Raw genomic sequence first — 25,682 nt, forward strand, 5'->3', positions numbered from 1 at the left:
ATGGCTCCTGTAAGAGTTTATCAGAAATAGTTGTATCATGACACAGTTCTTGAAGGTGCCATCTCTTTCTGTCCTGTAAGTACATCTGTTTTCCTCTTGTTAGTTAAGAATATATTAGCATCCAAATACTGTAGGTGCTTTGTGAACATTTGAAAAACGGTTTATCTCCCAGTCTGTTTACAGGCTTAAAAAAAAAGAGGGAACATGGAAGAGGGAGGACACAAACAAACAGAGAGCTCCATTGTTCTTATGCCAGTTAAGTGCCTCTAGCTGCTCTATAGTAACATCAATTTTCGATACTTCTAACAGAGTTTGGACGATCCCGATGTAATTGTTCCATCGGCTGTTATGTGCGTACCTTCCACAGGATGGTGCTGGCTGGTCTGTCCAGCGGGCAGGCTGCAGAGAACTTCCTTCCTTGCGACGGAACTGAGCCTTTTCTATACTGCTGTGCTCATCCTTATTCTAGATATTGGGAAGAAGGAGAGTGAGGGAAACAAGAGTAGCCCTCTACACAGTAGTATCTCCAGCTGTGTGATTGCTCCACGTGATTATGCAGACAACATCTTTCCAAGTTTGTCCTCCACGGAGTTACACTGAAAAATGAACTTTAGTAGAAAAGCACAGGAATGCTTTGTGGAGTTGAGTAACGATTTACACTTAAGGACAGAGAGACAAATATTTATAGCGGAAAAATTTTAACCTGCACTTTTCCCACTGTAGCTCAGGTCCTTAGCTTTCTGTAAGGGAAACCCCTCTCCCAGTTTAACCTTTCACTATTTTGGATAATCAGTTTCCATACTGAATCACCCTGGATAGGAGAAGTGTTTCTATCTATTACATATCAAAATACAGTTTCTGATTTTAAAATGTGGAACATTTCTTTGGCTGCATATGAAAATGCTACTACAATTATAAACTATATGAAGTCATGGACCAAATTTTCACTCATACATTGTGCAGTCCATTGTCTGTTTAAAGTTTATTGCACATATTTATCTTTCTCTAGATAAAAGTGGAAAAATGCCCAAAAAAAACGCATCCAGCAAGGCCTCGGCAAAGAAACAGAAAGGCAAAAACAAAGCTAAGAAATCCTCAAAAGAACCACAGCTTGGTATGTAAGATACAGCAGCAATGAAACAAGCACTAATCTGGTCTCACATGACAACTACCTTAATTATTTTGTACCCAGGCTTTGAAGTGAACATGAGATAAATTAGAATATGCTATTTTATGTAAATGAGAGCTCTACAATTACTGATTATGGGTTTATAACCAATATATTGAACTAACAGTAGTTTAGGTTTAATAGTTTGTTGTGTCATAATAACAGTATTGAATGGGAAACTGGGAGGCTTCATATGTATTAATTGGGCAGATTCACAAAAGCCAACAACCCAGGGAGAGAACATCAGGCAGAGAGAGGTGGCCCAGAAGCAGAATTTCAGGTGCTCAGGATCACACAGTAAAGGTGCAACAACAGAGCTGGAAAATATACCAAAGTTTCACAACTTAATTTTGCAGTGCTTTTCCCCCCCCCTCCCCCCGAGATGTGCTGAGATACAACCTCATACGTGTCATTTATAAAAGTGTATAATTAATGAAGTGTAAGGCTAATGAGCCTTTCCTATAGACAAATGTCTTTTCTGGTGGTTCATGCACATTCTCGGAAAAGGTGGGAACATGCTCTTGCTTGGGTTTTGTTTGTTTTGTTTCACGGACTCTTTCTGCCATGACAGCTACCTTCCTGAAGTTGCTTTTGTGTTTTAATTACCATTTCCCTCCCAGCTGATTAACAGCTGTTGTGCTGCAGAGAATACTCTGCACATCAGTGCTAATCTCACCCTGTCCCACTTGGCTGGGAGGTTTGCAGCCCCTCTCTCAGGAGCTGAAGGAAGCCACTCCAGGGCCAGCCTGCCCACTGCTCTGCTGGCAGAGGGGACTAACCTCTGCTTCTGCCTGGGGCCGGGAGCCTTGTCTTTATCTCCTCTGCACAGGACACCAGGTAACTGTCCCAGGCAGGTGCTGCCACGTAGCATTCAGTGCACTTTCAACCATGGAAACTACAGAGTGCATCACAAGATGTCAGATTTCCCATGGCTTCCCTCATGTAGACTACCTGCTCAAAATAAAATCATTTTAAATCTCCATAGTTTCAAAATCTGTTAACTCCTTAAGGTACTGCCCTATTTTAAAAGGTTTCTCTCATTTCTGGTGTAACATGTGACATGAGTAGAAATTAGGGTTTTTTCCTCTTCACAGTTTAGTTTTAAATGTACATAGAGGTTTAAAATATTCCCCTAACAAGGAAGGACTGTATGTTTATAGCTACTTTGTTAGGATGAAAAATTACTGATAACATCATGTCATTGTATTTCAGAGGAAGATGAAGCTGATCTTTCTATGGCCAGTATAGGTAAGTGCCCATGACTGGCCTTCAAAGTAACAGTTTTGGGATACTTTAACCATTTCATGCTTCAATGTTACTAATGCCAGGGAATGAAAATGAAAGATTTTTTATAAATGGGAAGAATTAGAAAACTATGAAGAAACACAACTATTACAGTAGGGATTGCAGCACCACTCTCTGAGTAGCAGGCAGCAAGGAATGCTGAAACAGCTGTGGGTTTGTAGAATATATTTGTATCTTGAGTGGAGAGGAGCCAAGATCAAGGGAAATAAAGAGCATTACAAGAGAATTGCAGAGTGCAAAATGTTTGCATTTAGTAATAGCAATTGAAAGAAATGTTTTTTCCTTTTTTTTAAATCTTTGACCTTTGTCAAATCATTGAATTTGGTGAGATTATTGTAGCAGACTCTGTGATTTTTTTAATCATAGTTCTCAAGAGACAATGAATGATGTCTTTTGCTTTGTAGAAAAAATAATTTGCCACCTAGGCATCACCAAGCCCTTCTCTTGGCTTATGAGCATGAAAAATGCAATTTTAAGTGTGGCCATAGTTATGAGCTAAAGCCTGTCATTATTTGAATTGAAATACATGCTTTTATCTTAAACACCAAATAATTTTATTTTTTTCCCCCACATCTTTAGTTAGATTTTTCTTCTGACCTTATTTGTGCAGCTTCTAAGGATATAACTTAAATTTATAGCAGTGTAAAATTTATCTACACTTTACAAGAACAGCCCCAAAGATAACCAAAAGGTTATCTTCTTAATTAGCTTTTAACAGTACAGCTTTTATTGCTAAAAGCTAAAACATAATGTGGCAAATAAACAAACCAGGTCATTTTTAAAGAAACCATAAATCACTTGTCTTCCTACATAACCCTGTGAGCACATGGGTGGAAGTGAAAATTGCCACCTCATTAGCTTCACCGAAATGGTTAAGCTGCAATTAATTAAAACGGACAATAAGTGATCTCTCAGACGATGAGAGTCTTCTTTTAAAATTCTATTTACGGTGTTCCCGGAGCCACTTAGTTTTGACAGCAAGAGAGAATTCTACCTCCACCTAGTGGCAAATAAAGTCGGAAGCCCTAATGTCTAAACTTGCCAGAAACCTGTTGCTAAAAGCAGGAAAAAAACGCCACCTTGTACAGACTCTGTGAAGATTTAAACTGCATGCATGGTAACTCCTTAGTGCTCGAGACTTTTGGTCCTTTGTGACATTCTCATCACACTAGAGCTGTAGACTGTTACAAATTATATGGGTACAATTTACCATTAGAACACAAGAGAGAATTCTACCTCCACCTAGTGGCAAATAAAGTCGGAAGCCCTAATGTCTAAACTTGCCAGAAACCTGTTGCTAAAAGCAGGAAAAAAACGCCACCTTGTACAGACTCTGTGAAGATTTAAACTGCATGCATGGTAACTCCTTAGTGCTCGAGACTTTTGGTCCTTTGTGACATTCTCATCACACTAGAGCTGTAGACTGTTACAAATTATATGGGTACAATTTACCATTAGAACACAAGTGTGAAGCCTCTGTTTTCTGGAAAGCAGCATCCAATCAACATGCTCGTAATAGTGAGAAGTCCAGCTCTTTATGTTAGAATATTGAATATATAATACAGATCCTACAGCATAGCTGCAATCTGTTACATCTGCCACAATACTGAATTCTGCAATATAGAAATCTATTCCTTTAAACTAAAATAAGTACATATTTTAATTCTGATCATTACTTTGTTTTTAACTTGGACTTATAGCAGTAGGGCAGTGAAGAAAATAGACTATTAATAGACTAATAGACTATCTGCCCCCTCTCATAGTGGTCTATTGTATTTTTGCTTATCTTTAAAGCATGCTTATATTGTTTCATTGGACATTGAAACATACATCTCTGAAAATATTTTTTAGCATTAGCATTTGTAGACAAGGCTGTATGTATGATTCAGCATTTTTTAAAGTAACACCATATAAACATATTGAAGAAACAACAGTTACTCCTGTTTAGAATTTCTGATGTATCAAAATGCAATTGTTCAGATTTAAATTTATTTGAGCCATGGGAATAGTCTTCTGAAAAAAATTCCCATAAGAATCTGCAAATTATTATTATCAATTATCTCTAGGTTCTAGCCCTCCTAAGTACACTAGCCACATAACCAACTCTGAGGACTGTGAGATGTACAAATTTGTTTCTTTGTTCTCCTGCCCATTCAGTCCTGTGTGCACTGCAGAGGATGGAAATTGCATTCCATTTTAGTGCAGTTCTTGGTTTCTATTCTGTTTCTATCCTTACAAAATTTAATTTGCAAAAGGAGGTCTATTTTTTTTTCTCCAATGTATCAAAATGTAAAGTTTTTCTGTGCTGTTCCACACAGAAGTCCCAGAAATCTCTGAGATATCAAGAAGATAGGTCATGCAATATTGACTATAGCTTGTGAAGAAAGTGAACAAACAGACTGTGCATGCTACAAATGGATTGTGTATGCTACAAAATACCTAGTGAATGCCAAGGAAATCATACTTGGTTTAGTGCAGGATATGCCAGAAGCATCATACATGTCATTAATTTTAGTGATGACTATAGCAGAGCAGGTGCAGTGGAGGAGCAGCACTGAAAGATTTTAAAGGATAAATGTCAGCTTCATCAAACATGATGTATTATGTGATAGGCTCGCACAGAGATTTAGCTTCCTGGATGACAGAGATTAAGAAGGATTTATTGTTTTGTCAGTTCTTGTTGGCTTAGGTTAGAGATGGCTTCTCAAAACATGCTGAGCCAGCTGGTCAATATCATCATTTTGGATATATCAGGTTCAATTAAGGCACACAGAAAAATACCACAGGTTCTGGGAAGCCAGATAAAATATTAAGTAACTCAAACTAAGAAAACAGAACAAAACAACAATGATAGAAAGTCTCAGCTATTATCACAAAAGCCAGCCCCTTTCAAGTACTTAGAAATTCCATTTATACATGTCCCTAAATCTTTTCCACTTTCTGGTTTATCAGAAAGATGACCAAAGTGAACACCTAGTAGCCTTCTCAGGCAAAAGTATAGCAGCCTTCATGAAACATGCTCTTACTATGGCAGCTGAGTCCTACAGCACCAGCCAGTTGACAAAGTCAGAGAAGAGTCTCTTAGGCAGCAGGATCAAACTACCTGGGCCTGTGGTGATCTCAATTACTTGTATCTGATGTGTAAGCCAGAAGGCAGAACATGTCATTGGGAAGGAGGAGCAGTTTCATGTGCATACAGCTGACAGACACTGGATAACATCTTCAGACCGAGTGCTTGCAAAGCACAGTTGTTGGGTCACCCACCTGCACCCAGCCTCACTAGGAAGGGTGAAGGTAACAGTGCCAGAGCTATGACAAGAAATTGCTGTCTTGGTCTGAATTAATACGAATGAACCTAAGAGAGGCCATGTGCATAGAAAACAACACCTATATATAATTTATTGTCATGGCTTGACTCAGGATCTGCAATTAAACCAATGAGAACAATGCTCTTGATCTCCTCCTCAGGGGAGAGAGAGAGAATAAGGAGAGAGAGTTTCCAGATTGAAAATTAAACCAGACAGCTTTAATTATATACTAATGATAAAAGAAAATATGGAAAATATATACAAGTATGTGTAGGAATGTACAAAACCCCTACCACCTACCCCCAGCAACTCCCAGGGCATCTCCTGAGGTGTGAGCAGTTCCAAGATGTCCCGGAGCTACCGGAGAGAGGGCAGAGCAGAGAGGTATGAGGGCCAGGAACGCACGGGCCTAGGGATCAAAGGAGATGGATAGATGGAGTCCTCCCCAGATGCCAGCCATCAATGGAAAAAGAGGGAAGAAGAAGGAGCTTGATTTCCATGATCCCTGACCTTATAAGGAGACCTACATAAATATATGGATGGAATACATTGGTGGGTCACTTCTGCCATCTGTCTAGTTTGCTCCTCTCTATGGGAGGGTTGCACATATGAGTCTTCTGGTTTAGAAGTGTCTGAAGTAGCAAATCCAACAACCAGAGCAAAGTGTCCTTGGTCTCTCAGCAATATTTAAAAACATTTGTGTTATCAGTCCACTAAACAGAAAACTTATGCACTGCTTAAGAGACAGTTCACTGAAGAAAAAAAAAAAAAATCAGTAAAAATAAAATTGGCTCCATCCTGGCTCAAACCAGGACAATTCTCCAGCAGACTGAACATAAAGTGTCATTTCTGACTTGGATCTTAGGGACCTTGCCTTAGTCTTACCTATTAGTTGAGAAATAGAGTCAACTGCACTCTGAACTGGATGAGAGGAAGATGAGAGTCCAAAATCAGAAAAGCATCCTTATTTGGGATGGTTCTGAAGCCTTGTTTAAGATTAAACATTGGCTTAACACAGCGGAGTGTATTAATTCAAGGGCTCTCTTAAACCAGAGCCATACAGTTCTGTCCCTAATGTATTAAAAACAGTCCAGTAATGACTCTTCCATAAAAGTCTTAATCATCTGTTGATCAAGAGGTGGGAAAAAAAGCTCATTCTAGAAATAACATATTCATTGAGTAGGAAATGTTAGGTAGAGTCTTTTCCAAGATTAACAAAATGTAATATAATTTGTATTCCATGCCTTCCAAAATACCAAAAACTAAGCTGAGAGATTCCAAGGCACTCTGTTAGGAAATGGTAAAGACCCAGAGTTATTAAGGTATATACTGATGTTTAAACAACACTCTGAATTTGTTTATCATGCAATTTTGCTTTCTTTCATAGGCCACCCAGAAATCTTTCCTTTAGTTTTCACTACAAAGACCCAAGAAATCTTTAATTGCCGAATTGATGAAGATGTCACAGAAGAAAATTGTTTCAAACTTATTAAAAAAGAGGACATAATTCAGGACATGAAAACAAGAGCTGCAATTTCTGATTTCCACCCTGTCAAAAAAGTTGTCCTAGTATGTAGCTTATTTTGTTCTCACTTTCAGACTTAATGCTCCCAGTATTCTCCTAACAATAAGGTCTGTCCTTGTTTTGACTGTGTAAATACACCCATGCTGCAATACCCAAAGGCTACAGGTCATGGGCCACTGTCAACTCAAGGTTTCTCATGGCTCACCATGAACATTTTTTTCCTACTAACTTTAGGTGTGAAAATAAGCTACAAGTAATGTAAATGTTACTAATTTTGTTTTTGGCTTCCCCTAACTCTTGGCTTCTTTCTGAGAAAATTAAAACAGTTTCTTTTCTGTTTATTATCTGTATGAAAAGGTTTGTTGTATCCCAGACTTCTTATAAAATAAAATCCATCTGTTCTTTTCAATTAGCACATTAAATTCTCTGTAAAGACCACAAGATTAACCAAAGGTACTGAATTTACACTGGTGATGGCTTTTCCAGTCACAGGCTTATGTCTGTTTTGGATGTTATTTGCTTTCAGTTTTTCTCTAATTGTTTTAATTAAAATAGGAATATCCAGGAGAAGAACTTTTGGTAGTTTTTGATGCAAGTTTCCAGTATGGACGGAGCTTTTACCTTGTTGCCACTGAGGAAGCAAAGGAAAACCTTCTGAATGTAAGAAAATCCAAGTACACCACAGGATTTTTCTGTCAATGAATATTTCAGAATCTTGTCTCAAACATGTACTTCAGGAACAGTACTGTATTCATAAGCATCTGATGTGCTTGGCATGCCAGAATGTTTCTCTAAATCTGATAATGCAAAAATGTATATCACTGGAAAAATCTTTTATACAGGGAACGACTGAATTAAATTTTGCTATTTTACTTCAGAGGGCCAGTAAAACCCCCATCGCTTCATTTTTATCATAAGGGTTCATTTTGTCTGCCAAGACCCAGGTTTCTAACTAAGACGAAAATAAAATATACTGGACATCTTCAAAGACAACTTACACTTCTATATATAATGTTATATATATGTGTTTATATATATATATTCTTCAAATCATACTTTAACATGTTTTTGAGTACTAAATAACTCTAGATACAGAGAAGATTTCTCCTTGTACACTGGGGAGAAGGTTTATGGGCAGATTATATAATTTTTCAACATGAGGATGTCACCCAACATCAGGAGAAGTAAAAATTAAAAAGCCAATTGCAATTCCAAGCATTTAAAAAAGTAACAGTTTTATATAACAGTGATTTGCTTTCAAGACTGAAGTCTCTCTTTAGAAGCTAGATATTACATTTGTAACATTTATTAGAAAATTCAAATGCACTAATGAATGAATGGGACCTGTCCCAGTTGTACCCAAGGCACTGCATGGCCACACTTCCTGCATTGCAACAAAGGTAAAGAATGTGCAAATAAAGACTGAAAACTGTGTTTCTAGTTCATACTTACATTTCAGTAACTCATTTTTTAAAAAACACTATTTTGCATTGTTTGATGTCACAGCCTCCAGAAACTGCAGAAGAAGAAGAAAAGAAAGAGGGAACTCTGGAAATCCCTCCTTACAAGCCTCCTGTCTCCAAACCTTGGGTTTCCCTTGGCAGTGAAAAGGAAGTTGAAGAAGAATCTGTTAAGGACACTGTTAAAAAGGTCAGAATCAACAGATGTTACTCAATCAAGTAAATATAACAAAGCTAAATTTATTTTAAGTTTCTTAAAAAAAAAAAAACCTTCTGAAAATTGGAAGTTGCAATTATAGTTTTTCTTAGGGTCTTTAAAAATAAAAGGAGAGAGAATTATCTAAACTTTGAACAAAAACTGGCTGTTGCACAAACTTTTTTTAACAACTGTGCTCTCTTTAAATCCTGTAAATAAGGCATGTGAAACTCTACTGGACGTATCAATTCCTTAAGCTGGACATTCAGAAGTCCTGATCATCTGTCTGGTCATCAGCATCACTACCACTTTTGCCCAGTTTACTATCTGGCCAGGTTACAAGTAAATTCATTGTAATTATATTCTTAGGACTTAGTTCTGTTTCCCTGGTGCCAAATGAACTCTGTTTCATTATATGGATGGCACGTAAGTAACATGCAAGACTTTTAAGGGCTCTCTACCTTGGAATAAATATTAATAATAAACAAATACCACAGGTTATTGTAAGCTGACTTTACAGAATTACCTATTTGATTAACTCTACCTACATATTATACCAAGAATATTATACCTCCAAAAAATAAAACCACTCACAGCTGTCACGTAACATGTGACATGTGGAGCATCTCCCTGCATTTAACTGTCCATCAGTGATTTCTAGTGGTATTACCTAAATCCCTGTTCAGGGAGGACTGGCTAAATTTTGCTAGTTCTCAGCAACTGGACATCTTGCTTATATGTAAAAAGATGTCTGCTTGGTATAAAGTTAATTCACAGCCACTAAATTTAACCCACATTCATAGTCTGAAGTATTCTGTATTCTACCTTGCTGGCAAAGCCCACTCAGAAGTATCCTCAGCCTACATTCCTTTCCAGTTCTGTGGGAGGTGCTGGGCAAAAGTACCTGGCTAGGAATCCAAGCAATACCTCTCTAGCCTCAAGCACCTGCCAAGTCAGATCTCTTTTTCTTTCCTCACTCTAAGGAAACTTCTCACTCAAGTTCTTCTGGATCATCTTTAGGCTACTTTTCTCTCCTTAGGCACTGCAAGGGAAGCTGAAATACCCAAATTAAGAATTGCACTAAGAGGGAAGGGTTAAAAGTTGTGTCTTGGAAGTCAAATGCAGTATTACATAAAACCTACAAATCAATCCTTTATTAAAGGTGCAGTATTTATATTGCTTGAATTTGAAATTCTAATTCTCTTATCCTACTAGCAGTAATCCAAAACATAACCTAAAGGCAACTTCTTGTTTTGGAAATACAAACCTGTCTTCTATTGCTTACATATGTTATTTATACGAGCACTTCAGAATTTCAAAATGCAGAAATGTAGTAAACTCAGCACTAAAATCATCAACAGACCTAGTTCTACAATTATATGAACACTGTCATTTTACAGAACAAACTTTCCAACAACTTTCTTCACTGCCAGCTACAGAAATATCTCTTTTCAGATTAAGTTCATGATTTCTCGAGCACGCAGGAGGTTTGGAGCACCAATCACATTTACTGACAAGAATGCTTCGCAAGAAACAGACAGTTACATTTACTGCCCGTCCTATCAAGACAAAACTTTCAGTAATAAAATACTTGAAAAAGATGTGGGCACACAAATGGTTCCAAAAGTAAGAGAAGCTACTACTCAGACAAACTGGTAAGTGTAAGAAAACATTTACCAGCTTAGTTATTAAGCTACACACTGTTTCTGTCTCAACTAAAGCTATGGAAATTAACTCTTCTGGAGTTCCTCAGTTACGAACTGATTAAGAGAGCAGAACTGAATGCTCTGTTTCCATCTTTCTTCTTTCACTCTTTTCCAAAGAGTTTCTGGAGAAAGGGAATATACTTAGTTTTTAATTTTGCACATTACATGGGTTTCTGTCTTTGAAATTGTTTCTGTACTTACTCAAGTTCAAATTTTATTCCAACTGGTTAGGACTTATCAAAAAAATGCAGCCATGCAGTATTTTCCTAGAGAGTTGTCAAATGAAGAGAAAGAAGAGAGTCTGACATCTGAGGAGATGAAAGATTTTCTTACATCAGTATGTCTAAGGTAAATGTACTGCACCAATGCACATTCAAGGCTACCTGAAATAATAGAGAAAGCAAGAACTCTCCTCTGAGTGGGCCGTTGGTCTGGTCAAATACTGATTTTTTTAGTTTGTGTATTTTTTTTCCTCTCTTGCTTATTTTAGTATTAACAAAGATTAACATTTGTTTCTGAAAAGTAACATGGTCTATGTCATATATAAATATGGCTTTTTAAATAGATACTAGAACTGTTAAACTGATACATCTTTTCAAACAAGCTGTAAAGCTGATGTTTGAAACACTGCTCACTCAAGCAGAGGTTTATGCAAAAGAGCAAAAGTGCTGTCCTACAGCCCTTACTCATAGGACAAGTACCACTTACTGACAGTTTTGCACAAGAATTTGACATTTCACTGTACCTGGTCCACACAGAACTAAATTCTTGGTACAATTAATTGTTTATATTTGAATAGAAGAGGGTTTCCTTCCAGTGATACATCACCGAGGAATTAATACTTTATTTTTTTAATACTGTGATCATAATTTTGTGTAAAACAAAAGCAGTCTCTTTGCAGCAATATTAGTGATGCTAATACTGAGTAATCACATCTGAATTCTTCAAAGTGCTAACTGTTCTCTTCACAAAACAGCATGGAAATTGCATTGCAGCAAAATGAAATTATGAATGCTTTTTTTGATGACTGGAAGGCCCTAGCAGAAGATGAAAGCAGTTCTGGTGCCAAGCCAGATGTTTCTCTTAAAGCATACCAATCGTTCACAGATCTGCATTATCTCAAGGACAGAACTATTAGCTGTGTTTGCTGGCATCCAACCATTTATGGTAATGTGGTTAAAATACTGATTTGAAACTTGAATTACATGTATTATATGACCACTATAAAATATGTGTATTTAATAAAATTATCAGCCTCTAAATTAAAATATCAAAACTGATCTAGAATGTCTGAATTGCAGAGATAAGTGAAAAACAAGACAGACAAATCCTTTGTAGAGTTCAGACAGGCCATGCAAAGTCCCTCATACTAACATATAAGCAGAGATCATAGGAAAGGGAAATTTCTCCCTTATGAGGCTCATTTAAGTAGGGCTGCAACTGTGCCAGGTCCTTCTGGGGGCTCTGCACACCAGAGTTGATCTCCCTGTGGTTATTGTAGCATGCCAGTCACCTGGGAGGAATGTCAGAGCCAGAATGGCACATGGCTCTGCTGAGTGCCAGGGAGCATCACTGCTCCCTCCCATGGATTACTGCTCTACACAATAGTGCCTTTAAGCCTGTCTCAGTTATACATAAATGTGCCAGCTGCACAGCATGATGGCCAATACTGCAGCCTGTGTAGGAAATTAATTCAGCTACAAAATATTCGATTTCATGATGGGTGGCCAGGACTCTATGCCGGTCACATCATTTCAGGTGCAGTGTTATACCATGAAGGAGTGGTTCCAGAAAAGTTGAATTTTATCCTGATCCTTGGATTAACAACTCATTGCTAAATAATTTCTTCCTAAGCAGTGAAAATAAATACCTCAAAGTTGATCTGTAAAAGGGAAAATATAGATGCATGGTTGGGTTGGGTTTTTTTTTTGCACTGTATTCAGAAGGTGTAAATGTAAGTAGTTTAGAATAATTAATAGTATGTTGAAACTTGAGTTGTCTCTTCTGAGAAAATTAATTTTGTCTCTAAATCAGGGATTATAGCAGTGTCAGTAAGACAGCAGCTTTCTTATGAACAGCACCTTCCTGATAAATCATTGATGCAGAAATCAGCAATACTTTTTTGGAGTTTTTTTGACCCTATCCACCCTCAGGTAAGCAGGATTCTTAAATATGCCAAGTGCTTATATAACAGGAGAAAAAAACAACCATTGTCATTGCATTTCTCACCTGTTTTGTTTTTCTTCTTTCTAGCTAGTATTGGAGTGCCCTGGAGACATTTACTGCTTTCAATTCAGTCCAAGAGATCCAAATATCATTGCTGGTGGCTGCATCAATGGACAGGTGATAATCTCAGTTTAAGAATAAAATTGGTTATTTCTGTATTTTCTTACAATATAAAAATAAGGCTGAAGAGATTTACTCAACATCAATAATAGCACATAGTGTCACAAGACAGGTATCGCAGTCTCAGGAATCCTCTCATCCTGTACTGAAGTTGTGCCTGGTTATTCCACAGCTGAGCCACTACTGTATGATGCTGATTTGCAGTAGTGATAAATAGGTCAAGCTGTAAAGACTATTTTGAGTCAAGTGCAGTCTTTCAACTGATGGCATCAGACTGAAGAGGGAAAACTTAGGACATCATCAGTTCTAGTGCACAGACTTAATTTCTTCTTTTTCCCCACACCCTCATAAGTTGTAATTGAAAAAATGCAGATTAATATAAAGAACGAAATAATTTGTAATACACTCATTTTTCATTGTAGATTGTACTGTGGGATATTTCTCAACATGAAGAAAAGCTGCAAAGCGAAAAAAGTGTTGCTGATGGAACGCAGATGTCAGCTGTTAGTACGGTGAATGGTTTGGTGCTAAATATAGTGCAGCACAACAATGTCTGGGGTGAAGAGAGGCAAAGTTAGAATGCAAGTCAGTGGGGGAAAATGGGTGAAGATATCCCAACTTTAAAGGGGATAAATAATTACAATGAGAGACTGGAAAGAGTTAATTAAATAAATCTATTATCACTATCTATTGAAGCTTGGGCTTCACTAAGTCTGTTCTTTAATAGGCACCAACATATACTCAACTCCTGCCTTATGAAGTCTGTCAAGTATGTATAATGTTTGTTGCTGAATATAATACTGAAAATTATTCTGAAAGTTTATGGACAGAAAAAAGGTAGCTTGGAAGCTGAGAAGCAGATTTCAGTTGAAGGAGACTATAAGGAGGATAAGCAAAGAGAGACCTAGAAGCAGAGGAGGAATTACTAACATCAGTGGATGTGTGTGCGCCTTTGCAGGCATGTTGGCATTCTTTATAGAGCTTCATAGCCAAAGGCTTGTTTCAATGCTTTCCATGTTTTTCCAGATTAGACCCCTAGAAAATTCTATAAATTTATCTGAAATATGTGAATAAATTAATATTATGGAAAGTAACCTTTTTTCTTTGACAAGTCTACTATTGTATTTTGGAAATACACTAAGATCATAAAATGGTTTGGGTTGGAAGGGACCTTAAAGATCACCTAGTTCCAATCCCCCTGCACGGGCAGGGACACCTCCCACTAGATCAGGTTGCTCAAGGCCCCATCCAACCTGGCCTTGAACACCTCCAGGGTGGGGGCATCCACAACCTCCCTGGGCAACCTGTGCCAGTGCCTCACCACCTTCACACTAAATTTCTTCTTAATGTCTAACCTAAATCCACCCTCTTCCACCTTAAAACCCTTACCCCTCACCCTACCACTACACACCCTGGTAAAAACATCTCTCTCTTTAAAACATTTCTAGCCATCTCTTACACAAGGCCAGCAGAGCAGCACAAAGCCACCTCTGGTGAGATACTGTGCAGTCTCTTCCATACGATACAGCCATAAAAAGCCAGTAACAGATATGCATTGGCTGCCAAGCCATTCTGAGGTGAGTTTCACAACTCATTTTTGTTCTTTTTATTGTTTTCCTAATCACTAACTCAGAAATCCATATAAACTCAAGATAAAATATTAAAGATCCAATTATTTGTAATAGCCTTCATTACTTCTTACTGCATTTTCTAAATATTAAATAATCTTGTGCCACTTTTCCAGTTCATTGTGCTTTACAACTGTGCTGTGTTCTCAACCTGATATGAATCTGCTCATAATTAAATTATGATACAGTAGTACCCATGGATACTAATTGGTACCAGATTTAAAACATGAAGAAAAGGATTGGATAGCAAAATGCAACTGTCGTTTTTCTTGTTTGGGTGGGGGAGTCTTTTACCAAGGTTTAGGCTCAGAAAGTTGTTTTCATGTTTATCTGGAATAACAGATACAGGAAACCTGTGCTTCATAAATAACACTGACAAATGAATCACTTTGTTAGTATTTAGCAACAAGTACTGGGACATACTTTTTTGTTATATAAACATGGAATGTTTGTCAGCCTTTGCACAGCATGGCAGTTTTATGGCACAGTTCCTATCATCAGCAGTTTAGTACTACATATCAATGAAAAAGTATTCAAAGTTATATTCAGAACCTAATCCAGTTTTGCATGGTTGTGAGACTACTGTTGTGACTCCAGGTAAGCAACCCAGGAATGAAAGCAAGAGCAGAGTTTGGCAAAAAAAAAAAGCATAGCTGAAACTTTAGCACATGGTTGCTAAGTCCAGTTTTAGCCAAAAATATATACCTTGCATATCCTGGAAATTCTATTTTAAGAAGGCATAACCTAGAATCACTTGCTTCTCCCTGATCCCTTTCCTTTATTTTTCTGAATAAATTAAAACAAATTTGGTATAAAATAATTGCTACTTTGTAAATGATAAGTACTATAACATGTGCAAAGCCCCACAAACACAAACTAAACTATTAATAATTAACATTTGAAGTACCACTACCATCCTGCAGTATAGTCCATCTGAGTGATCACTAAAGAGAGATGACCCACAGTGTAAATCTGGCAAAGATACATGACTCCCACTACACTTAACTGTTTCAGATAAATTATTTGCTCTTCAGTTAAGCTGGATAAAAAAGTTACAAACATGACAACCTAAGAAGGACCTGACTTGCAGTGGTACCAGCAAGTATCTACCCTGCTGACTTAATTTAGAATCTTAGGTGTCTAGCTGGAAAAAAGCTGATACAACTTCACTTGAAGAACATTTGTAAAATGTCTTGACTGTGTAACTAAAAGCTCTGATTCTTAAGTCTTACTCAAGTAGAAGCAGTGACTTAATTTCTAACAGCTCATTTTATATGCTGAAGTACTTAGAAAAGTGTAATTGTTGTCTGTCATCATCTACTCTCCCTGTAATAATTTTACTGTTAATTTTTAGGACAACGAAAAGGATGCTACTTCTGAAAAGAAAGCTGAAATTTGCATGCAGTTTGTAACCTGCTCCCCTGATTGGTACATGCAACACACACCCTACAAGATGTCTTCCCATTTCCTTTGGAAAGCTTTATCAAGTGTGCTCCATGATTTAACTAGCACACTCCTGGATTCCTATCAGCCTATCCTGAATAGCTGAAATTCTGTATGCAGAAGACAAGCACCTCAAGCTCTTGGCCAGTTAAGCCCTTTACAGCAATGGCATTAAGGGTTCATTAACATCACATGTATACATTCATACTCTGTGTGTACCTTAAGCAGTGTGTTGGTCACACACACACAGGCATCAGGAGCCATAACACCAGACTTACATTGATTATGTGACTCTTGCACAAAAAGGTTATTAATGATTTTGAGGCCAAAGAAATACTGTAAACTGTATTTAAATTTGGAGACTTAACTGGCATAATTGTTCTGTATGAATCTCCTCTTTTGTGGACTAAATACTCATGATGGTTTTGAGTAAATATTGTCCTGTGTAAAAGGCAAGGTGACAGAATGCAAAATGTGTAAATAAATGCTTAGCTTTCATGATGGCAACAAGCTTAAGGCTTCAAGGCTGCATGGCTGGGCTCAATCACATATTTGGTAGTTACATCAAAAGGAGGGTCAGAGGCAGAAAACTTTGGTAATGTTACAAAGTTATTTTTCCTAATTGAAAACAAAGACATAAAAATAACAAGCAAGAAGAATGACTGAAAATACAGTCGTTAATAAATTTGCAGTGTAACTTAAGTAACGTATGTGAAAGAAGTAATTTCAAGTACTCACACACAAGGGCTCCAAATTAAAAGTATTCACCTAAAATAAGAGCAGGAGAATCTCTGTAATGTCACCCATGGAGCACAGGCCTCGAGTAACTCCTGTTAGAAAAGGGGAAGAGATGTCAGCAGTGGGGAAAGTTATCTTTGTCTGTATCAAACCTGTGCATGAATGTCCAGGGTAGAGCAACAGGAACAAACAGGGCTGAAAACTCCAATGAGATGACAGGTTCAAGTGAGTAGGACCATTTGCCTTGAATGTCAGCAAATAAATTGCTACACGCAAGAACTGGGAATGATCTTTGATTTGGATTACTAGATGACGTGCTAGAGAATTGTGCCCAGTTCTCTGAGCATCCAAGAATTTTAGCCAGGTCGTGCCAGTAACTTCACTCACTAGGTTTACATAAGCAAACTGTATTAATATTATCTGGCTGCTTTAGTACAGTTAACAACTGGTGAAATTCAACATATGCCATCACTTACATAAGGAGCAACTAAGTATCTAGCATTTGTCTGCTCTTCAGAGTTTCTATTGCTAAGCAAAGTTTGAAGACGAAAGACCAAACAAATGTCTTTAAATGCATACATCTGACTCTGAAACAGAAACAGGGAATAATAATATACAATCATTTTGCAGCTCCGTATTATTTTGGGATGTTCCAGCCACCAAACTTCCTGAACAACCTTTAAATGAGAAAGAGAGAGAGGAGGAAGCTTTGTATAAGCCCCTCAATGTTCCAGATACTTCTAAGCAGCTAGATCTCTACTGGAAACCTCTCATAAAGGTACTGCACACAAACATAGAAAAGAAGGCTCAAGTACTAGAACTCCATAGAAATTGATTCTTTTGCTTCCCAAGTCTTTAATTTTTCCAGCAAATCATGACTTCCTTGTGAATTTTCTTCTGATTATGAAAGACTTCAACATTCCTCTGAATCTTCAATAAAACACATTTCTGCCTCTTAAAAACTGCAATAGGTGCAAAAGTAGTTGTATTAATAGTGTAAGTTCTTGTCAACCTTTTCAGCTGCTGTGCTGCCTATCTCAGTGGGTCCCAAACTGTGAAACATGATCATGGTCAACAGAACCATAATTACTGGCACCAGTCAGTCTGATGAAAATGGTCATAGCAGTTGGTGAAAAAAGTGAGGCTGAAAATAATCTGTTAATTAAAAAAAAAAAAGTAATTTTGAACCTGCTGATCTGTGCTGCTCAGAATATCTGGAGCTGGCACAATTGTTGAACAGGCATGACCACTGGATCTGGTTTGGGGTTTTTTGTTTGTTTTGTTGTTGTTTTTTTCCTAGAAAGATGGCAAAATCTTTACAGTGAACAAATGACAAGAGAAAGCACAGATCTGAATTTCCTCTGTGCTTGCACATGAGGCTGCAAATACTATTTGTAGAGTATTACAAACACATTGCAAATGGAAACAAACCTCCTTCATTGCAGCAGAAAGTAATTTTGTCTTGTACCTCAAAGATCTGACAAAATTAATCATAGAACTATTCAGGTTGGAAAAGACCCTTGGGATCACCGAGTCCAACCATCATCCCTGCTCTACAAAGTTCTCCCCTAAACCTGATCCACCAACACCACATCCAAACAACCCTTAAACACATCCAGGGATGGTGACTCAACCACCTCAATGGGCAGCCTAAACCACTCTTCCTGGGAAAAAAAAAAATTCCTAATGTCTCGTCTAAACCTACCCTGTTGCAGCTTGAAGCCATTCCCTCTTGTTCTATCAAAGAAATAAGCAAATTATTTTTTTTCTGAACAGATAAACCTCTGTGGAGGTGATACCAACACAGCGCATGGTCCCATCAGAATTATTGTGAGGGAACTGCTTTACCACTACAGAATCTCAGGTAATATTTTTATTACACCTTATTGGGAAAAATATTTCTAGAAAGCTTGTATTTCAGTATATACAAAATGAAAGCTGAGTAACAAAATGCTTCTGGGGAAAAAGGTTTCTTAAATATACTGGTATTGACTGCAAGGATATGCACATGTATTGAACACAGAAAAGCAGGTCTGTGCCCACAGTCACTGCCAGGTTTCAATTAGTAGCCCATGCAGGTTACAGAATCACAGAATGGTTTGGGTTGGAAGGAATCTTAAAGATCATCTACTTCCAACCCCACTTCCTGCCATGGGCAGGGACACCTCCCACTAGACCAGGTGGCTCAAAATCCCATCCAACCTGGCCTTGAGCACTTCCAGTGAGGGGGCAAGTCACAGCTTCCCTGGGCAACCTGTGCCAGTGTCTGCCTGCCTCACAGGCCCCACCCATTCTCCTTATCCCCTAAAAAGTGTGTCCTTTCAGCCATTACAGAATAGGTTTTAGAAAAATAATCCTGGAGTAGCAATATATATTGCAGGTATTTCTGTAGTACTTTGGACAGATGTGTCAGTCTTTGGAAGTTAGCACTTCACATTCCATAGCAGATCACTTCTTATTATGGTACTTTATGGCAGGAACATACCACTAATCCCTCAGACTGCAGGAGGAGGGTTGTAGCATTCCATGGAGCAGAGATTTTAGCTCCTGGTAGCAGCAGCTAAGGGGGATGTGAAAGGGCAGTTCCCAGAGAGACAGGGATGCTGTGTAAAACTCGTGAAGAACAGAATGGTGCTACCCCAAGTTGTTTTCTGGGAATGGGAGACACTGACCTCAGAGAAGCTGCAGCAATGGGGAGATTCCACCAGGAAACAGTTATGGATAAAGGGAGTTTCAAGAAGAGATTAAGACTGCAGAACTGCTGCTTCACTTGGCAGTCTTTCTTCATCTCTCCTTGAAATTTCCTTTATCCATGAACTACCTTTGTATGACATAGGATTCACTTGGTCTGATAAATTCCAGTGTATAATAAACAGACATATCCCTACTTTTTCCCAGAGAAGAAGCAAGGTCTGAGAAAACTAGAAGTGCCTGGCAAAGACAGCCCATATACAGAGATAAGTACTTCTTCAAGCAAAAATCTGAAAGTGCTAGAGAATTTCTCCACCAACTTCTTTCTTGGAACTGAAGTAAGTGAAAATTATAGATTACTAATGAAAATGTGAATCCAAGATATCCAAAAGACTGAACAATTAAATAAGAGTTTTCAAAAATGTATGGACTTGCATGTTTTTTTCAGGTGTTAACTACATAGATCTTTTCAGACATCCCACATTTTTTTCCCATTTTAGTGTATTGAGCTACATGCTTAAAATAGTAATAAACCCCCAATACTTGGTAGATTATGAACCCTTATTCAAGACTTTTCCAAAATATATTGAACTTAACTACCTGCCATCAGGAACCAAACAGTAATTCCTTATTCCAGAACCCAAAAGGTTAATAACATGTTTTTAGTGTTTCCCCAAATGTCAGGTGAAAATGATACTACAGTTTTCCCCACAATTTATTTCCAATGTAGGGAGTCCCAGCTCTTCAAAGCCCTCTAGCTACCCTACTTAACTAAAATTCAAAAAAATTTCCAAGTTTTGAGTTCACGTGGAAATGAAAATTTGGATTCTAGATACCTTTTTGCTTCTGGTCACCTTTTCCCCAAATACTGGAGCAAAGCATGAACTGTAAAAACTGAGCACCTAATTCTGTAGGAGGGACTGCCTAAACACACCACGGTAAGTAAAGCTGTTCTGGCAATACAATGACTGAAAAATGCTGATCCAAAATGTTAGTGTTCTTTCAGTCACTGGCAGAAAACTTTAATTTTAATTTACTCAGAGCATATGTAATATTAAATGCATTTACTTAATTTTTTTGGCATCACAGGATGGAGAAATTATTTATTCCGACTGGAAAACTGAAATTCATAGTGACTCGGCAATGCAAGTTCGTAAGTAAAGAACCCTACTATGAACCCTAATAAAGCACTAACTTTAAAATATTTCCACTTGTACTCTGCCTTTCTAAGGTTCTTGCTCATCTGCTATAATAGCCTATCTCGCTGATGACACCAGGATTCAGCTGTGCAGCCTCACAGTGTATGCAGTTCAGCTCTTGTGACAGAACAGCAAAAGCCCTCCCCAGTATGACAGGTACATTGCCATGTACCTCTTGGCACAAATCACTGAAGTCACACTTCACAATAACTACATCTGTGGCAATTCCAAATACCTTGCAATACCTTATGAACAACAACAAAAAAGAGGCTATTACCTTTGAAGCCAGTGCTGGATCCTTTGCTCCAGTTTCCCCCGTGTAACTCCCACTGGGAAGACAATCACTAAACCCTTGTTCCAGCTAACTGCCTTTTGCATTCCATTAGGTCAGAAATACACCATCAACACTAAAACTATCAACACTCTCCAGAGATCTCCATTTTTTGAAGACATCATTCTAAGTGTTGGAGACCAGAATTTTGCCATTTGGAAAGAAGGGGTTACAGTAAGCCACTTTAACACAGCTGTAACATTACTGATAAATATACAAGACAGAACTATAATAGCTTCAGAATCTGCATTTTCAGAAATGTTTGTAAATCACAAAGCTTCAGAGTTTAGAAAGCAATTTGGTATAAGAAAACTATTTGAGAAGTAGCTTGGTAAACTTACCTTTTACAGAAAAAATGAAGTGAGCTTCTTCAATTCCAACCTTGTAAAAACTGTAGCTTCTCAACAAATTGTTTCTGCTGCTAGGGGAACTGGAGAGCAAAGGCAGCATGTGCTAAACAGGTCTAAAGAACTTCTATTGAGGATGCAGTCTTTTCATCATCTGAAGACATCATCTGGGAGGTTTTTTTCAGTTCCTCTCATGTAGGAATCCAGGTTAGCTGCACCTGGCAAAACCTCAAGATCACAGATTTTAAAAACAGATAGATTACCTTAAGAGACTGAAAGTGAGATACCACTTTTTGTTACTTTCCCAGCAAGATTGCCATTGATATTTTTGTAATAGGATCATATAAATTGTAAATATTCTTAAATTACAGGAGATTGTAAGCAACAAATAGATAGTACTGTTTGACTGTTGTGTCTATCTTTTGTTTTCAAACCAATTAAGAATGGACCAATCCTTAAATCAAGCTGCTCTGCTGGAAGAAACACTGTGGGACACTGGTCCTTAACAAGACCAGGAGTTTTCTTCATTGGCAGAGACGATGGGAACATACACATTTGGGACTTACTGAAGAAAACTCATGAGCCATCTCATTTCCAGAACATCTCTAAATCAAGGATCACTTTCATCAGCCCCTGGACTGCCTCACGTATGTTGATGGTGACTGCACTTTGCTGAGCCACCCTCTTTGCAAAATGGCCCATGGCAGGCACAGATCTTTTTACAGATGATCTTAAGTACACGCATACATCAGTTCTAAATGTACAACCATGGCATAAAGCAAATTAAAACATTTAATAAAAAAAAAACAACAAACCCTGAAACAGTATAAACTTTAAAGCAAATTTAATTTGTTAAGAAAACGAGAGAGCAGTAAAGCTGCCTTTTTGCTGCAGTGAACAACAAACTAAAAAGACCACTACAAAAATGAGTACCCTGTAGCTCCTGTTTGGGTGGAAGTAGATGTTGTTAGAATTTAGATTGCTTTTTTTTGTCAAACACCTTTCAGCAAAGGAGCATTTTTTAGCTGTTTCTGATGATCTTGGAGTACTGCATGTTTTGGAGATCTGCCAGACACTAAGCGACCCCCCGGAGAATGAGGTTGGTAAGAATTTTTGTTTATCTCTGTGACACTTTATCCTGAAAAGTTCAGCACAGAAACAGGCCTGCCTGGAAAAACTTGTCTTCAAATGGATGGCAGTTAATTTGAGACCAGTATGGTCATATTCTCCAAAGATCACCTGTAGCAAAGTTGGCTTTGCACAGAGCTCAGATAGGAGCCACCTAAAGGGTGACACCCTAACTGGGTGACAGTTGGCAGAATTCCACTGTTCCAACCTGGCAACATGAAAACACAGTAAAGAGTTCAGTACTTTTTGCCACGTGCATAAAATGACACCTGCTTGCATGCATTAAAACAATGCTATACAGTGCATAGCTATGTGAATATACAGAATTTCTCGTTCTTTACAGCTTCTTTTCCATATTTGTGCTGATTTTTTTCCTGTAAATTTGGCACTTCAATTTACACCTCTTAATATCTGGTTCTAGCTTAGTTAAAGCACACTTTGGAAACTGTTACTAGCACTACCACTCATGCATTCACGTTTGAAATATGGACTATGTATACCAAAGCACCATGGGAACAATGGAAACAGTTGTAATTTCTCTTTATTTCCACATCACTTTCAGTTGTTCTTTTTCACCACCTCCAAGTCAAAGTCTTGCCTGGTACCTTGTCTGTTATTTTTACATCACAGAATCTTCTTCCTGTCCTATCCCAGTTTTCAGTTGTTTAGGTATGCACTTATATAGTTTACAAACATCCCATAAAGGTTTGCTGCATGCAGAGCTACAGTATGTAGCAATATAACACTAGGTCAGAAGTTTAATCTCAGTAAAAGTAGCTTCTCTAAAGCAAGATAGGAGCTAACTGCAGTATTTACTGCAAAATAGTAACTTGTTGAAGAGTCTAATGAAAACTAAAACACAGAACACCAGATAAATGTATAGTGTAACACTGAAGAATGGTATTTTATGGTTTCTTTGTGCCTTAAGTTGGGTCAGTGAGGATTTGGACTGATTCAGTGAGATCACTAACCTAAAACTGGTTTAGTTATTCAGTCTGGGTTCCTGAACGATGATCTGCTCAAAGTCAGTGTAATAAAACCTGTTGAACCCCAATGCACATTTGTATGCAAAATCAATCAATTTCATTCATCTTTATGTTGTTTTGCTGCAAATAATCTGGATATAGGTAAACTAATACCACCATTCAGATCATCAGCAATAGTTCTGTGTCTGTTTCATTGTGTTAACAGGATGCCAACTTACTTGAATATTTTGAAAGAGAAGTCAAGTATCTGAATCACTGTGAGCAAGAGTTGCAAGAATATCAAGAGATTCAAGCCAAAACAGAATTGAAACAGAGCTGGAAGAACAGAGGGAGAAAATAGTATGTTATACTTAGAAGTAAGCAATCTTTATTTGGGTCTTTAAAATGCACCTGTTTTTCTAGGTGGGATTTCCCACATCATTTTCAAAAAACAGGATGGACATAATCAGAATAGTTTAGCAGCTCCTTTTTCATATTTACAATTCTTAGGAGTAGAATAGTTGCTCCTGCCTTATGTAAGTTCAGCTCTTGGGCAAGGGAAAATTCCTGCCTATGGACACATAGCTACTATGAACTTGCTTTTCTTTTTACACCAGTTGCTGGTTCAGAAAGTTATACTTCGGCAAATTTCCTATAAACATTGCTCCTTTGAGCAAGGAGGGACTCCAGCCTTCCATTCTTTATGTAAGGATTTTGCTTACCTATTCTTTGGTCAATGGTTTAATAATACCAACTAATCAACCAAGGAAATGACAATTCAGTTAATGTAGCCCTAGGTCATAACTATTTTCATTCATTTGTGATAGCACTGATCCTATTTATTGCAAAGCAATGGAGTCACATACAAGTTTGAAACCTTAACTGGTGTGTGTTTTCCCTTCAGAGTATAACTGCTCTGCAGAAAAAAGAAAATGGAGGAGCAAGAAAATGCAGACTATACTGTGGTTCTGGACTTGGGAGAAGCAGATACTAACATTTTCAGGACTAGTAAAGGGACAAGAAATACTTCCCTCATCAGATGCTTTGAGCCTATCCTCACCTTTAGAACCAGTGAGCTTTTTATTCTGGGACCTCTTTATTTCAGCAGAACATATTTAGCTTCAGAAATAAAGCATTTTGCAGTTAGAGATTATTGTTTCATTAACTTTATACATTTGTTACCCACAATTTGGTTAGAGAACAACTGTTTCGGGCACACTTTCCCCACTATCTTTCACTAATATAGTTATAGTGAATATTCTATCTGTTTAAATAACAATTTTCAAAGTTCTGCATCTGTCAGGACTCTATAAACTGTAAAAGTCTTAAACACAACTCAGCTGGTCAAACCAATGTGTCAAAATTCATGCCTCCAATCTACATCCACCTGCTCCAACCACAGGGGAAGCCATTCTACTCTGGTAGTTCCATTCACACTGGCCACCCAAATTCTGCTGCTCAGCTCCAGCAAGCATGTGCCCTCATCCCTGAAGTACTGACTGGTCTTGAAATCTTAGGGACAACAGCAGAGTTTTCTTGAGATGTCCTGAACATTTCCTGATGTGGTGACAGCATTCCAGAGCAAACACGGCTCTCCTGTGCCTTGTGCAGCCCCATGTCCCTGAGCACACAGGGGCTCAGGGAGAAGGGGAAGCACACAGGCACCTCAGATGGCCTCAACAATCACAGTAACACAGGAGATTACTCACAAAAAGCTGAACCAAATACACAGATCTAACTACAAACTATCTACAAACACTTTAAACTTTGCAGGCTGAACCACTTTTACTTGCCATCATCAGATTAGAAAATGATTGTTACTTAAGCCTGGCAAATGCTTAAAAAATGAACACCAAAGCCATTAAAATATACTCTTCCTTCAAAGAAATCAGTATTATTTAGTACAAACAGTTCTTACCAAGCACACCGAGACTGTCAAATTTCTGTCAAAAGACAGTTACTCTTGAGAGAGATCAAATGGTGTTATACAGAAGCTTTAATATTTACCAGAGCAAAAGAGAAACAGCTCATGAACGTTAACGTCCATGCTCCATCCAGAGATTACTCTTGTAAGCAGAGTTCTGCTGGCTGCTTGGTTTCAAGCACCAGGTCAGACACTGTGTAACTGAGCAGAGCCCGTCAAGTGGAAATTAAACCTACCAGAGAACAACAGAATAAACTCTGTACGGGTGAGTTCA

At 37.9% G+C, this 25,682-nt stretch overlaps 1 protein-coding gene across 1 annotated transcript; it reads left to right on the plus strand.

The window, feature by feature from the left end:
- WDR63 (WD repeat domain 63) lies at positions 1 to 23,845 on the plus strand. The gene is made up of 23 exons (XM_010006734.1): positions 1 to 9; positions 310 to 487; positions 1,010 to 1,114; positions 2,381 to 2,416; positions 7,169 to 7,350; positions 7,862 to 7,966; positions 8,813 to 8,956; positions 10,418 to 10,617; positions 10,900 to 11,016; positions 11,645 to 11,835; positions 12,703 to 12,821; positions 12,922 to 13,011; positions 13,437 to 13,526; positions 14,463 to 14,591; positions 15,997 to 16,070; positions 17,454 to 17,601; positions 18,600 to 18,687; positions 19,722 to 19,852; positions 20,604 to 20,667; positions 21,100 to 21,218; positions 21,834 to 22,038; positions 22,399 to 22,490; positions 23,711 to 23,845. Exons 1-23 carry the CDS (start codon positions 1 to 3, stop codon positions 23,843 to 23,845), a joined length of 2,751 nt encoding a protein of 916 aa, XP_010005036.1.
- Positions 23,846 to 25,682: the final 1,837 nt, after the last annotated feature.

This window comes from Chaetura pelagica, unplaced genomic scaffold, assembly GCF_000747805.2.
Source record: "Chaetura pelagica isolate M959 unplaced genomic scaffold, ChaPel_1.0 scaffold69, whole genome shotgun sequence".
Classification (NCBI taxonomy): Eukaryota; Metazoa; Chordata; class Aves; order Apodiformes; family Apodidae; genus Chaetura; species Chaetura pelagica.